At 40.9% G+C, this 16253-nt stretch overlaps 1 protein-coding gene across 5 annotated transcripts in view; it reads right to left on the bottom strand.

Moving 5' to 3' along the window:
* Nucleotides 1-3840: 3840 nt before the first annotated feature.
* ATXN3 (ataxin 3) overlaps nt 3841-16253 on the bottom strand; it is a 36683-nt gene continuing 24270 nt past the window's right edge. For 3 of the 5 annotated variants that reach the window (XM_077780959.1, XM_077780961.1, XM_077780962.1), the window contains exons 10-11: nt 12390-12484; nt 3841-8146 (exon numbers count right to left, since the gene is read on the bottom strand). In XM_077780959.1, coding sequence (XP_077637085.1) covers nt 8049-8146; nt 12390-12484 — 193 coding nt within the window. In that variant the 3' untranslated portion in view covers nt 3841-8048. Of the gene's footprint in view, nt 8147-12389; nt 12485-16253 lie in introns of those variants that run through there. The other 2 variants (XM_077780960.1, XM_077780963.1) reach the window with 2 other exon arrangements.

Genomic DNA, 16253 nt, shown 5'->3' with positions numbered 1-16253 from the left:
CCACATTTGGCGTGGAGCATAATTAAATAAATATATATTTTTAAAAACCTGGGTGGCTCAGACATTCAAGCGTCTGACTTCGGCTCAAGTCAGGATCTCACAGTTCATGAGTTTGAGCCCCACGTTGGGTTCTCTGTCAGCACAGAGCCTGCTTCAACTCCTCTGTCCCTCTCTCTCTCTGACCCTACCCCACTTGCACATTCTCTCTCTCTCAAAAATAAACATTAAAAAAAAAAGACACATGGGGGCGCCTGGGTGGCTCAGTCGGTTAAGCATACAACTTCGGCTCAGGTCATGATCTCACGGTTCATGGGTTCAAGCCCCGCGTTGGGCTCTGTATTGAGAGCCTGCTCAGAGCCTGGAGCCTGCTTCAGATTCTGTGTCTCCCTCTCTCTCTGACCCTCCCTTGCTCATACTCTCTCTCTCTCTGAAATAAATAAAACATTAAAAATAAATAAATAAATAAATAAATAAATAAGGCTATTCTAAGTTGTTTAAAAGAAAAAAAGACACATGGTCTTCTTCCACCCTCATTTTGCTTTCTGATTGGTTTGGCCTACAGATGTAAGCATGGACTCCATAGCAGCTGTCTTGAACTAGGAGTTGATCTTAGCAATGAAGCCACATGCACTGTGTGATGTCCTATGAGCTCTGAATTGGCAGTCTACACTTCCTGAAGATGAGAAAAAACTTACAGCTTATAAAGTCAGTGTTATACTAAGGTTTTCCATGACAACCAAATCTAATATTTACACATATCATTCCCTATAATAACATGTTGACGGGAACGAAGTTTTACTTAGAGTGGAGGCTAAGCAGCTTTGGTAAGGCTGGGCTCAAAACCGAGAGGCTGAAGTCCAAGTGAAGAGTGCTTACATGTGATGAATGGTGTCCTGGACAAAAAGGGGGTGGAGAGAGACAGAAGGGGTAGAACTGGGGGATATCCAAGTATTAAGCACTACAGCTGATGTGGATTAACAAACAAAATATGAGGATCATCTGGGCAGCTCAGTCGGTTGAGCATCTGACTCTTGGTATCAGCTCAGGTCATGATCTCACGGTTCATGAGATCAAGCCCCATGTCAGGCTCTGTGCTGATAGTGTGGAGTCTGCTTAGGATTCCATCTCTCCCTCTCTCTGTCCCTTCCCTGCTTGCATGCACACACATATTCTCTCTCTCTCTCAAAATAAATAAACATAAACAAATGTTTTTAAACCAACCAAAATATGATGGTAAGATTTCAAAATTGAACTATAGTTTTCTGATAGTGATGAAAACAAATCCATAGATATAAGAGGAAGAGAAGCAAAATGTACAAGTGGGGAGGTAGGTTAAATAACACCTTTAATGTTAAACATTCAGCCAGGTTATTGGGTTACTTAAGGTGAGCACCGCACGCTCTTTGGTAAAAGACGTAGCTTATGAGCCTTTTAAACAATTTAAAAAAATAATTGTGATCTTGGGAATATTCTAGAAAGAGGTGGGGAATATTGTAGGAAATGGAGCCAGATGGCTTGGCAGAATAGAATTTTTTAAAATGTTTTATTTATTTCGGAGAGAGAGAGAGACAGCATGAGCAGGGGAGGGTCAGAGAGAGAGGGAGACACAGAATCTGAAGCAGGCTCCAGGCTCTGAGCTAGCTGTCAGCACAGAGCTCGACGCGAGGCTCGAACCCACAAACAATGAGATCATGACCTGAGCCAAAGCCGGACACTTAACCCACTGAGCCACCCAGGTGCCCCTAGAATATAAATACAATACAAACTTATCTGTCTTTATAAAAGCTTACAAAAATTTCTACACCCTAATTCCATCTTTTCTTCACTACCTGCTAGCCACTGAAGTGGCCTTCTCTCTGTTCCTTTGACACAGGCAGTCACCCCTCTCATGCACCTCACCTTTGCATGACTGCCCCATGATTCTTCAGGTGTCTGTGAGAATGTCACTTCTGCGGAGGCCTTTTTTTTTTTTTTTTAATATTTTTTATTTCTAGGAGAGAGAGAGAGACAGCGTGAGCAGGGGAGGGTCAGAGAGAGAGGGAGATACAGATTCTGAAATAGGCTCCAGGCTCTGAGCTGGCAGTCAGCACAGAGCCCGACACGGGGCTCAAACCCACGAACCGCGAGATCATGACCTAAGCGAAAGTCGGACGCATAACCGACTAAGCCACCCAGGCGCCCCTGGCCTTTCTTGAATGCAGTACGGAGCAGCTCTTCCTCCCAATCACACTCCATTATTTGCCTCCTTAACTATCTCACAGAACAAGCACAGCTCTTTACATGTTATGAAGTTATGTCCATTAACGTAAAGATTTCCTCTGCCTAAGAGCCGATCAGAACGCAAGAATCATGAGAGCACAGTATCTTATTCATGACTGTTTCCAGAACTCAGAAACCATGCCTGGCACATGGTTAGGGGCACAAATGTTTTGTTGAATGAGTGAATGAATGCCACGGGAATTATTTCTCTCTAGGAGCCAGAGACAAAGGGTAGCGGTGGTTGCTGACACAGAAAGAGCTGGAACCATCGTGGGGGAGAGCATGGCACAGCAAAGGGCAGTAGTCCCAGTGAAAGAGTTCTCTTGGCAGGGGATGGCCAACAAACATCAGGGGCAGGAAGAGCAAAAGAGCAAAGGGAAGGGGGCAAGGATAATGTTATAGAGCACCCGAGGGGGAGAGGGGTAGCGGGAGAGGGCCGGGATTATTTGAAGACCGGTAAGGAGGCCGGCTAGGACCACAACATGTAAAGGAGACATGTCAAGAGGTCAACCTGACCCAAATTACTTAAAAAATGAACTTGTGAGCATTTGGTGACACAGATACAAAATGGTTAAAGGGCCCTCAAACATGCAAATCTTCAGGATAAAGACAACTGTCAAATTCCCTTTATAGAAGATAAAGTTTAAAAAATGTTCTTAATGTTTGTTTATTTTGAGAGACAGAGTGAGTGGGGAAGGGGCGGGGGTGGCAGGGAGGACACAGAATCCAAAGCAGGCTCCAGGCTCTGAGCTGTCAGCACAGAGCCCGACGTGGGGCTCGAACCCACATGCTGAGATCATGATCTGAGCTGAAGTTGGCTACTTAACCGACTGAGCCACCCAGGCACCCCTAAAAGTTTAAGTTTTTAGCTGACCTATAAAATGAGCCTTTGAATCAACATATTTCATAGAACCCAAAAGTAGGTGTTGGTGAGATGAGAGCCATTTGGTGGCATCCAGATTCAATGAAATGGTCCTTCTAAGCATTATGCTGAGGTTTTGCTAAAAAGGTGCAAAATTTGAAAATTTTCTATTTCAACATCTGTGCCCAACCGTAATTAAGGATAAAATGGATATACAACCCTCATTATAATTTGAGTATCCTAGAACTCTTCATCAGTTCAAGTGGATTCCAATCACTACAGCTGGATTCTGGTGTCCAGAATTGGATAAAATGAGGAAAAAACAGTACTCTTAAAAACTGTTACTAATGTGCTTTGTTTAGCCCTCAGGGTTAAAAGCCAATTGAGAAACGATGTTACCAATCAGATGTCAAGTAAAAATTTGGAATTCTTAGGGTCCCTTGTTAAAGACCAGAGGATCCAGTAATTATGGGCCCTTCGGCAGCAGTTAGCTGGAACGGAGGATCAGTGCCAAGCAGCCCATAAAGCAAGGCCTCTCAAACTTGAATCTGCATGTGAATTCCCTGGGGGCCTTGGTAAAGATGCAGGTTCTGGCTCCGTAGTTGTGGCCTGGAGCTCTGCGTTTCTGAAAAGCTCGCAGGGGTACAGATGCTGCTGGTCCTTCGACCGTACTTTGCAGAGCAAGGCTAGGAATTAATAAATACAAATGAAAGCAGAAATAAAAAAGCAAACATTATCTTTATTTAATAATCTTTGATATTTAAAATACAACTCATTGAACATCCACATGTACAAGAGAACCCTCAGTGTTCAACAGTGCTTTGGAAGCCCGGCTTTTCTAAGGACCAGACAGGAAGGCCTGTGTGTGTGGTAACCGCGGGAGAAGTCCAGGGAGAGGAACACACCCAGAGGGCTGCGCAGTTGGGTCCTGAGCAAACGGCACTGCCCTTGTGTTGTGGCCAAAAAGACAACGCTTTTTCAGGTGTGTTTTGTACTTGAATTTCAAATAATTTACACACAACAGTAATTTTTAAAAAGTTATTTCTAGTAGTCCAGTGTTGTAGAAATTCTATTGTTCACATTCAAATGGACGCTTTTCTCTTTAAAAAAAAAAAAAAACTAAAAAAAATCCCTGGAAGCACTCAATCTTTGAACTATGCAAGAAACAAGGGGAGTGCTCCCTGAATGAGTCAGAAATTCCCACATATATTTCACTATTGCTTCCCATTCTTTGTCTACAAATCCAGTCTTAAAACATTTACTGATACACTATTATTAATTAAACATGGAAGCCCAATTACTGTAAATTTAGAAGTGATGTTATTAGCATTAATTCTTAAAATGCCAGAACATTTTGGGAAAACAAAAATAGCATAGATTTTCTTCAAAAAAAAAATCAAAGTTCAAGAATTAAACAACCATATCAATAATCTTTTCATTCATGAAAGCAAAATGGAACAAAATATTTTTGTTAAGCATAAGGCTTTAAAAAATACAAGCCAGTTCATTTCTTTAGCAAAAAAACACTGGTTTATAAAGGGACCAGGAATAAAGGGAAGTTTTCATTTGAAAAATTATCTACACCGCTGAAATGATTAGTTGATCCAATCTGGTTTTTCTTAATTAAGATAACATATATAATATCTCCATATTTGTTAGGGCTCAGATACAACCAACAATTTAGAGTAGTGGCCACTTGGGCTTTTCAGTTGCAATTAAACTTAATAGGAAGTCATCAATATTAATTATTGAGTCCTTTCGAGAATTTAAAAACCTAGATTTCAACGGTAGATATTTTAATTTCTATCACTATTATTTTGCTTATGCACGGACTCAGTCTTCTTTGAATCTGCATGGGTCCAATGGGCCAATTTTTAAGACATTTAATAAATCTTGGCACTCGCATGGTACTTTTTAAGGAGTATCAAACATGCAGACATTAAAACTGTAATTTAGGCTCTGACAGGAATAAAAATTACCTTGTTCAACTTAATATTAAATGAAACAACACAGACTATTGGTAGTGTTACCTATAATGATCTTCAACCAGTTTTGAGCTTTTTTCCTTATTAACTTTGGCATGAACAAAGTCTTAATTAAGAAAAATCAAGTTTTAAAGAAAAAAAGCACCTCTTACATATTCTGTGAATTGTGAATTATTTGACCACGATCTTAAAACAGTTTACCTGCAGCAATCTTTTCAAACAATTTGCATTATTGAAATATTTTATGTTAATTACTATAAAAAGTATTTATTGATGGTTTTAGATCAGAGGTTAACTGCTGAGTTTTTTTTAACTGCTGTGAATTTTAAAGACATAAATAACTACTTATTAAAATCCATAGCATCTCAAAATATGAAAGTGGTGTTTCCAAAACTTGTTTACAGTTTAAACACTGGCATCACCACTATACGTATTTTATCCTGGTAATGCAACTTATACATTAGAAAAATGATACCGGTAGTTTAAATATTAAACATTAAGGTGTTCCCAATTAGTAAAACAGAATGGAAAGCTTTATATAGAGTTTTTAGCAGGACAGTTTTTGTGAATTTCATTGTTCCTGACTTTCTTGCAGGATTATGCCAGTAAACAGCAGTTCCAGATGTGTGAACTACACTTTTGTGTAACTAAGTTTTCTGATACTGTAGTTACCGGCATTGGCATCTTTTCATACTAGCCAATTGATTAAGAAATGGAATCTAAATTAAGTTTAAGCCAATTCAAACAAATTGGCAGTCCCCTAGTCATTCTGGATCTCCCTGCTGAATGTAACAATCATAAGAAAGTAAATAAACACATTCACAAATGTATCCAGTGTGTCCTCAGCTCTGCTTAAAAAAAAAAAATCCCTAAACGAAGATCAACAAGCTATATATTTCCTTAAGTACTTTAATTAAGGTGTGTAATAGAACAACTTTATAAACTCTAAGGTTAAAACTTTCTGCATATTTCTTCTCTCATTTTTATATTAGGCAGCTCATCCATTCAAGTGTACGGAAAGTCAAATGTAATTTTTCAATGGGAAAAGGTAAAACCCAAATATCCGTAAAAAACAGGACAAGCTTCCTGGGGATAACGACAGAAATGTTCAGCCTTAAAATATCCTGGTTTGTAAATCTTGAGAGAGCAGGACTAAACCCCAACAACGTCCCTGCCGTTCTGAAGTCTCATGACCCTACGGAAACCCTTTTCAGTTCTCAAAAGAACACTTAAGATTTTAAATGAAAACTGCCTAATTGTGCAAGGGAAACTTCAGAAAACTTTATTTGGCACAAAATAATGACTAAAAATAATGTGTCTCTATACAAAAAGAAAAAAGCTACTTCATAATGATAAAAAGTCATTTCCTCATCTCTTTTCTTCTCAGCCATAAATCCTAGATCCAAAAAATTTCCCTGATAAAATGTATACAGCCACACTAGTCATGGCAACACATCATACTTTAATGTTCTAAGCTGTCGGCTGAAATTTCCTAATTTTCAGCTTATGAACGATTTCCTAGCTTATGAACGATTCAACATTCAAAAGAGCTTCAAAAGGGGGGATGGAGAATGAGGGATGGGGAATAAGTGATGGAATCTGAAATGTCCATTTCAGAGAGACAGTTAATTTTCACCAAAATCATACGACTGTATTGACCCAGCAACAAACTCTCTGTGCATCCCAATTAAAGAATGTTTATCAAAACTAAAGACTTTTGTATTTACAGACCCAGTGACTACTGTGTGACTTCTCTAATTCTTTAGCTATTTAAACATGATGCGAGTGTCAAGTCATAGTATAAATTTGAATATATTTTTGTTAGTAGATTATTTTCATGTTCCAGACTATCATCTCCAGCAAGCTATCTATCCCGCTACACGATGTACAGCAGAGGCAGATGTCTACGCCCCATGGCTCCACAACGGACAGCTCCAGGCACAGGAGAGAAGAAAATGAAACCGCAACTAAATCAAAAGCCAAACTTTGTCTCATACATTCATGGTGGGTATTACTTGTTAAGTCTTACACAGAAGGAAACGTGCTTGCATACTATGCTTCTCCCTATTTTTCTCAATTGGAGAGAACAAGGAAATACCAAGGCGCCAGAGAAAGGGTTACAGCAAAGCTGTAAAAGGTCTGACATAATTGAGAAGACATTCAAAAAGCATCTGGAAAAGGATGTGCTCATATCATTAAAAAATTCTCAAATACTTGTGCAGAGTTGATTTCAGAGTTTAGGAATGCTTCCGAATCATGAAACAATGATCCCATCGTAGAGGGCTTAGAAAGCAAAACCTCAAGAAAGATTACCATCTTTCAAAAGAGTTGTAGAAAAGTAAGGAAAACCAAGTCCCCAAGAAATTGTGATCAGAGAAAGTAACAGCAGAAAACATCCAAGGGCAGGGCACGCTACGTAACTGGAGGGAAAGCAGCTAATCCTTCTGGAACCATTACTACTATCCACACAGAAAAGAGACACTGTCCTAAAAGGTTAACTTGGTTAATGAGAGATAAAAGCAACTAAGAGATGATGAAAAAGGGAGCCAACTGACCAGAGCTGAAAGGATTAAAAGAAAACGTATGGAAAAAATTCTGCGGCAAGAGCTAATTAGTTGGTTTGCAAAAAGATCCAAGAAAAATGCCCTAACTTGAGACATGTTAGATATTGCACACTTGGAAAGAAAAGGAACATTTAGAAAACTATTTTAAATTTCTTTAATTGCTAAATGCCTCTTTGGCTAGTGTCTGGAGGGTCATTATTTAGTCCTACAACTGGCACATTTTTCCACTTTCTCATCTTTTTGTTGCAAACCGCCTTAAATCTTATTTCCTCTGTTGAACATTGTTTCTTTGACACGTTACTAAAATGGACCCTCTATGCTGTAATCACCCAGGATAATGTTGGAAAGAATGAATGTCTAAATGATTTATAAAAGGTATTATTTTTTCCCTTCCGTTTTGAAATTATTTCTAACAATTTCTAAAGACATGGTCACAGCCGCCTGAAGCATGTCTTCTTCACTTATAGCATCTCCTGCTGGGAAAGAAAACAAGGATATCTCTTAGACATTTTTGGAAATTTCTCAAAGTCATCAAAAGGTAAGCTCCTAGAGAATGTATTTTAGTTTGACTATTATAACTTCCTGTTTTGACTTTTAATATTTATTTAAAGTAACGTGTGTTCACTTACAGCTTTACAAGTTCTGACAAGCACGCAGAGCTGCAGAACCAGTATCGCCACCCAGAGGCAGAACTGCCCCACCGCCCTCCAAAATTTGCTTGTGCTGCCCCTCTGCGGTCAATCCCCAGAATACATTTATTCTATGTTTCACAATAAGGGCATTATGCTGTGAAAGAAGACTGAACTTAGTTGTACATATATGTAATCTGTTACTTAAATTTTGTTTTGAAATAATTATTTACAGGAAGTTGCAAAGACTGTTCAGAATGGTCCTGTGTACACTTCAGCTCAATTTCACTGAATAACTAAATCCTATGTAACTACGGCTCACACCCAAACTTGGATATGCCAGTGGTACAAAGTTGTGTGTCAGGCCATGCTGTTTTATCCTATGTGTAGATCCATGTGGCCACCAGCACCATTATTGATACGGAGAACTGTTCGAGTACCACAAAGATCTCTTTCCTGCTCTCGCCTCTGATTCATACCCACTTCTCCGCCCCGACCTTCCCTAACTGCAGGCAGCCGACTAATTTGTTCTCTACCTCTACAAATTTGTCATTTTTAGAATGTTACACAAATTGAATCACGCTGTAATGAGATCTTTTGAGATTTTCTTCTGCTCTCAGCCTAATGCCCTTGAGACTCATCCAAGTTGTGGCAGGTTATCAACAGCTGTTTTGTTTTTTAGTCCTGACTAGTCTTCCACGGATGTACTACGGTTCATTTGACCATTCATCTTCCTGTAGGACAGTGTGGTTGTTTCCAGTTTTTGATCATGAGAAACAAAGCTGCTCTGAACATCTTTGTACAGGTTTGTGCATGGACGGCTAAGTTGTCATTTCTCTGGGGTAAATGCCCACGAGTCTAATTGCTGGGTTGTGTGGTTAGTACTTGTTCGGTTTTTAAAGAAAATGACAAGCTGTTTTCCAGACTGGCTATCGTAGTTGAAATGTAGAAACTTCACCTCCTTTTACATCCTTTACTCTCGCAATATTTTCTACATAGACGCTAAGAACCAAATCAATGTTCTAATTCTTGCCTCAATCGTTAAACATAATTTAGAAAACTCAAAAGGAGAGGAGCATCTATTGTTTACCCATATTTTTACTTTCTACTGTGTTTTTTTTTTTCCTTTCTGAGGTTCCCAGTTAGTTCCCTTATTATTTCTGTTTAGAAAGCTTCACTTAGCCATTACTTTAGGGTGGGTCTGCTGGTGAGAAGTTCTCTTTAATTTTTCTCTTCATTTCTGAAGGAAATTTTCACTGGGAATTCTGGGTTGAGAGTGTCTTCTTTTCAGTACTTGAAAAATGTTGTGCCTCTTCCCAGTGATCTCCGTGATTTCAGATGAGAAACCTGCTGCCATGCAAACTGCTACGGGCAAGATGTTTCTAGTTGGTTTCAAGAGCTGCTTCTTTTGTTTCACTTTTCAAAAGCTAGGTTATCACGTCTTGGCATAAATTTCTTTGGGCTTAACTGTTAGAGATTTACTCAGTTTATTAAATCTGGTTTTAGATCTTTTGCCCAAGCTGGGAACTTTTAGCCGTCATTTCTTCGAATACTTTTTCAGCCCCATCCTCCTCATCCACCGAGAGTTTCATGGTGCACCCCTCAGATCTTTCTACTATGCTCCCATGGGTGTCCAAGGCTTCATTCGTTTTGTCCAGCCTAATTCTCTCTGTTGCTCAGAATGGGTAATTTCTATTGTTCTGTCTTCAAGCTCATGCATTGTCTCCTCTGTCCTTCCATTTACCTGTTGGACCCACCCACTGCATGTGAAAATTTTAGGTACTATTATTTTTCAGTTCTAAAATTTCCATTTAGTTCATCTTGTATCTTCTTTCTTGAAGCTATTTTTTCATTTGTTTTAAGCTGTTCATAACTGCTCAGTGCTGCATTTTTCTGATAGCTGCTTTAAAACTCCTTGTGAGGGGCGCCCAGGTAGCTCAGTTGGTTAGTGTCCAACTCTAGTTTTGGCTCAGGTTGTGATCTCATGGTCTGTGAGATCGAGCCCGTGTCAGCGTCTGCGCTGACAGTACACAGCCTGCTTGGGATTCTCTCCCTCTTCCCAGTCTATCTGCCCCTCTCCCATTCATACTCTCTCCTCTCTCAGAACAAATAAAATAAAAAAACAATATATAATAAAAATGCTTGTGAGATTACTTCTAACATCAGTGTCATCTAGGTAGTGGTGTCTATGAACAGTCTTTTCTCAAGTTGAATTTTTTCTGGCTCTTGGTATGATAGATACTTCTGATCAAATCCTAGGCATCTGCTGTGCTGCATGTTACGAGACCGTGAGTCTTACTTAAATCTTCTCTTCCAGCAGGCCTCTTCTGACACAGCACCAGTGGGGGAGAGACTGTTGCCTTGCTGCGGCCAGAGAGGGAGTGCGTGTGCGATCGTGACCACTGTGCACACGCAGGACTTCTGGCTCCCCACTGTCCTCCATTAAGATCCCCCTGACCGGAAGGGTAGGAACGCCTCTTGACAGCCTCTCACGGACACTGTGGGAGTTACTGCCTCGAATCACTGCCTCCTAATTCTCCACTAGGCTTCTTTTTGAAACTACTCAACGGGAAACCAGAGGGATGCCTCGTATGGCTGGGTGGAAGTCTAGGCTCCCAATGACCATGGACACCAAGGGACAGGGCCTCTCATTCTCTCCTGGAGGAAACAAAAATCCCAGCTCCCCACCTTGGCTTTCTCTGACACCACCCTAGCCAGGGGAAGCGGGAGGTACACCTTGTGCCACCAGTTGGGGATACCAGCCTGTGCTCCCACGTGGCCCATGCTGAGGCAGTGGGGTGACGACAAGGCCAGTTTATGATCCTGTTGGGTGGGACTAGAGTATTTAGTATATAAAGGTTTTTATGCGCTAAGTAGTCCCTTCTGACGACACAGAGTAGGCTTTACTTGGTCTGCACCATGGCTTCTTCACCAAACCCAGGGTGTGTGAGGCAAAGTGAAAACCCAGGCTACACACCATGTCATTCCTCTGGGCCCGAGCCTCTTAAGCAGTCTGTCTCCTCTCGACCCTTCAGGATGTTTCTTATGTTTGTTTGATACAAATGTCTGCGGTTGTTAGCTATAAATATCAGGAAGAATTGGAAAAAGCACCAGTTCATTCCTTTTTATTGTTAAACATGGTCCACTGTTTGAAGGTGCCACAGATGTGCATCCATTCACCAGCTGAAGGACATTTAGGTAGCTCCGAGTTTCTGACAATTAGGAAGCTGCTATGAGCATCCCCATACAAGTTTTCCTGTGAACCTAAGTTTACTTTTTTCTTGGTCGCGTACCTAGAGTGGGACTCTTGAATCACATGGTTAAGGGGACTTTTCAGTTTATAAGAAAATACTAAACCATCTTCCAAAGTTGCTGTCCCCTTTTACATTCTTACTAACAATACATGGGTGTCATGGTAACTGCGGTCTTAGTCAGCATTTGGTATTGTCAACTTTGTTTTTTTATTAAACCATTCTAATCATAAGGTGTGTAATGGTATCTCATTTTTACAATAAGGTATGTAGCGTTAATTTGCATTTCCCTAACGAGTATTAATATTGACCGTATTTTCACATGCTCATTTGTCAGCCATGTTTTGGTGAAGTATCTGTTCAAATCCTTTGCCCCCTTGAGTTTCCTTATTTCAGTTTTGAGAGTTCTTCACATGTTCTGCTTACAAGGCCTTTGTCACACAGTTGCTTTTTCACTAAGCTAGTACTACCAGTAACTGACCAAAGTTTAGGACCTATTAAACCACAGCCTGATCAATAACTCTAGATTTCCTATTACTGAGACTCCACTTGGGCATTTTCAGTTTTCCAGATGGTAAAGGGTATTTATCTTCCCCTTACCAACATTCTTTATCTCTGAGGAACTTTTGGAAGATGTAATAATTACTGCGAAGTCACAAGTACTGTTTATAATTTTAAAGCAACAAATCCAGCAGTCTGCCTGCTTCTTAATCTAAGGAAATTTAGTAGATTACAAATTCATACGGGAGTTTTGGTGTAATTCAGAAGGGGAGAAAAAAGCCTGTCAAGCCACAAATCACAAGGAGCCCGTGTCAAACAGCACGGTCAGGGAGGCCTACCTGGATCGCTGCCCAGTGCACCTGAACTTGTGGTTGGCTTCTCACACGGGTGGGAAAGCTGTGCCGGTGGGTCCTGCTGCTGCTGCTGCTGCTGCCTGAAACATCCGAAGGTGAGTGTACATTAAAAAAAACCAAACCCCGAGAATAAATATACCATGAGAAAAACTTTGCATGGAAAACAAATGGTTCCACAAACCAAGAGGGTCATAGTCATGACCCTCACAACAGGATGCCAGAGCCATCACTGATACACATTGCTTAAAAGTAGCACAGTGCTGATCCTAGGAGACGGAGACATAAAATCTGAATTATCAGGCAAATTAACAGGTGAAGATATTCACCATAAAATAATACAAAAACAAAAGCATTTGCTGGTAGCTATCCTCAGGCAGATGGTTTGGCTCACAGATCCTTAACATTGTGGAAATCGCTGGAAATAAGTACCTTTGAGAATGTTAAGCATCTCAAATTACCATCATGGCTGCCTCCTTGTCATCTGGGCCCAAACTTCAGCACGTCCTCAGAGATCCCTTTCCTGGCCACCCCCTACAGCAGCCACCAGCCATTCTCAGCAGCCACCAGCCATTCTCACCCTCTCCTCCAAGTTCCAGCATCATCTTATCACCATCTGATAATTCTCTTTGCCTCCCTCTCTGGAGGGTAAACTAACAGAAGCACAAACCTTATTTCCCTAGTGCCTACAACGCTACCCTACATATTCTCCAAGCACTTGATGAATGAAAAGAAGTTAAATAATGTTTTAAGGTGCATTATCAAGTTTTAGTACCACTTGTTACATTAAAATAAATTTTCCCTGGATTTTTTTTGTGGAAGGGTAAACAATGTCAGAAAAATCCATATTTTCCAACATTTAAACACGATGGTTAGAATGTAAATACGTAGGACGGTGTCCTTGTACTTAAAAATATACGCTGAAGTACTGAAATGTACTGGGAAGTCGTGTGTGCAAGTTATTCTCAAATTCCTCAGCAACGTCCACAATTAGGGAATTTGGGTGAAAGGTGTCAGGAGTTCTGGGAACAAGTTGTGCTTTCAATTCCAAATTATTTCATAAAATACATACAGACTATGTTGAAACTGAAAAAAACAAAACCTCTAAACAGCTGGGGTGGGAAGCCATAGCTTTCAAAAAATGAGTAGGAGGATTTTTCAAGGAACCAGAATGTTAAATTGGCCAGCAACACTATATATAGAATAGCACACTATTTTTTCCAGAGTCTCAGTCTTCTGTTTTAAATACGTGCAACAAGGAAAACCCAAGCATACTGCCGTCTGCCTCAGTTTATTCTTGGGCACGTGTGGCTGACAGCCCACAGAAGGGCAGGCTCCCACAGTTCCTCCCAGGAACAGGGTGTGCAGAGCACGATGGGCCGCCAGGCAGGAGGAAGCCCAGCGGACCAGGTCTCTCCACGCCCCTGCCCCTCCAGCCAAGCCAATATGTCAGAACACAAGACAGGGACAGCCCTTATTCCGCTTTAAATTTATGAAAAGTGGGAAATAAAGGAATTGCCAACCTTGAATCGATCCTGGAGCCTCTCGTGTTTGCTGGCATGATAAGATGCAACCTGTTCAGAGGGCGAGCCAGCACGTGCCCTCGGAATCAGGGAGGCCAGAAGCTAAACCACCACCCGAGGTCAGGGCACGGCTAGGACCTGGTGACCACCTGACAAGCGGCAGACACAAAGCCCAGCCATCCGCTGCTGCTCTGGCTGCTCTCTGGCTGCTGTTCTGACTGTCGTCTGCAGGGGAGTCAGGCCAGGGAGCAGCCGCCAGGGGCTGGGGGAAGGCGGGCACACTCCCTGGTTCCATGTCTAGGCGACTGTGGTGGAAAGCTTCCCAACCCTCAGGTCACAGCCACAGCAACATATTTTTGAACTCCGTGTCCTGATTCCCCATCCTCGCACCTGGGGCAGCAGCTGCAGCTCTTCCAATAGGCCGGGCTGTGGAATTCTGGAAGCCTGACTATATCCTGCACCTCCCGCTCTTCCTGAGAATGTATAATCCCCGAGTTTCTATATTAAACCCTTTACTGCTTAAAATACCTCTAGTAGCTTGTTTCTTAACATGAATCCCGTTACGCCGTGCCACTAGAGTGGTGGCTCAAGTGTTAGACAATGAAAAACTCACAGCAACCCAGGACCATGGAAACAATGTCTGGTAAGCGCCTCTCTGTTGGGTAACACTTTTTTACTAACAGAAGGAAAGAGTCTGCATCATTTCAGAGCTACGTCTGAGAAGACAATAGTGCTAACACATCTGTGGAATACTTTACGGTTGACATGACAGTTTTACACGCACTGCCTAATTAGATGCTCAATTTGTGAATTTGGTAGGTTTTACACTGACACCGCCGGTATAGTAAGAATTTTACTTGGGCTTTACAATAGGTAAAATGAGTTTAGAGATTTTTACCGGAAAAAAAAAAACCATGGTTGTGAAAATATTACTTAACACTCATTCATAAACTATGACTTTGTAACAGGTACGTTTTTAAACAGTATGTTTATGCTTGATCAAGCATGGATACTGTGGTTACTACATTAGGCAGGAAGCTTCAAATACTCCGTAAGAAAAAAACTATTAGAATGAGTAACAAAGTTAGTTCTGAGTCCTTCTCAGAGACTCTAAGATACCCTCCAGTACCCCCACCCTCCCGCCAGTATTTGGAAAGTCACACCAGGGAGCGGAGGATGGCGCTGAAGCTGGAAGCCACCACTGCACGCTATCCTTCCCAATCCACTGTCCTCCAACCATGAAGGCACCACACTGATGCTTAAACATTTAAAAAAAAATTTTTTTTTTAAATTTTGAGAGAGAGAGAAAGAGAAAGCATGCACATAAGTGGGGGAGCAGGGCAGAGAATCTTAAGCAGGCTCCACGCTCAGCAGAGTCCGACACAGGGCTCGACCCCATGACCCTGGAATCATGACCTGAGCCTCAGGTAAGAGTTGGATGCTCAACTGACTGAGCCACCCAGGCTTCCCCAACCTAAAAATATTTTTTAAATAAAAAAGGGATTTGTTTTTCTACTTGAAAGATGTTTTCCTTTCCTTACATCTACTTGTGAATTTTGCAGTTTGTCTATAAAGTATGTCTGTTTGCACCAATTTGTTCTGGGAAAAAACAGAATGTGAAGCATAATAAAAGTATCATTTGAGAACCATTCTGGAAAGAAGTTTAGAAATCTATACCAAGACCTTAAAAAAAATGTTTCTGTCCTTTAACCCCAAAACGTCAGAATAACTGGAAGAAATGATGAGAAACTTGAGGCACAGCATTAGTACAAGGATCGTTCACTGCACTATTAATTATAATAGCAAAAATCAAGGGTTCACTTATAAATTATGATACATATGGTCACTTTACAAACTATCACACAACGTACTACTAAGACTACACTATTACGGGAAATGGGTGTACTAATATACCATATATGCGTGTCTGTGTGAGCAGAGAATGTGTCAAAATACCGTTAGTTATTAAAATAAAGAATTTTTTAAAGTTTGAGAGAGAGGGAAGAGGAGAGAAAGACAGGGAGGGAAGAAAAGAGAGAGAGAGAGAAAGAGAGAGAACATAAGCAAGGGGGAGCAGAGAGAGAAGGAGAGAGAATTCCAGGCAGGCTCTGCTCTGTTTCAGCAGAGAGCCCAACAAGGGGCCTGAACCCACAAACTGTGAGATTATGACCTGAGCCAAAACCAAGCGCCAGATGCTCAATTGACTGAGCCGCCCACCCAGATGTGCCAAAAGATAGGATTATTTTAATTTTGATATATCTTAAAATGCAAGTTTTTACCTAATTAGTTTTTTTTTTTTTTAATATTTTATTTTTAAGTAATCTATACA

This window comes from Crocuta crocuta, unplaced genomic scaffold (assembly GCF_008692635.1).
Source record: "Crocuta crocuta isolate KB4526 unplaced genomic scaffold, BGI_CrCroc_1.0 scaffold299, whole genome shotgun sequence".
Lineage (NCBI taxonomy): Eukaryota > Metazoa > Chordata > Mammalia > Carnivora > Hyaenidae > Crocuta > Crocuta crocuta.
This window is presented reverse-complemented; position numbering and strand designations above follow the sequence as displayed.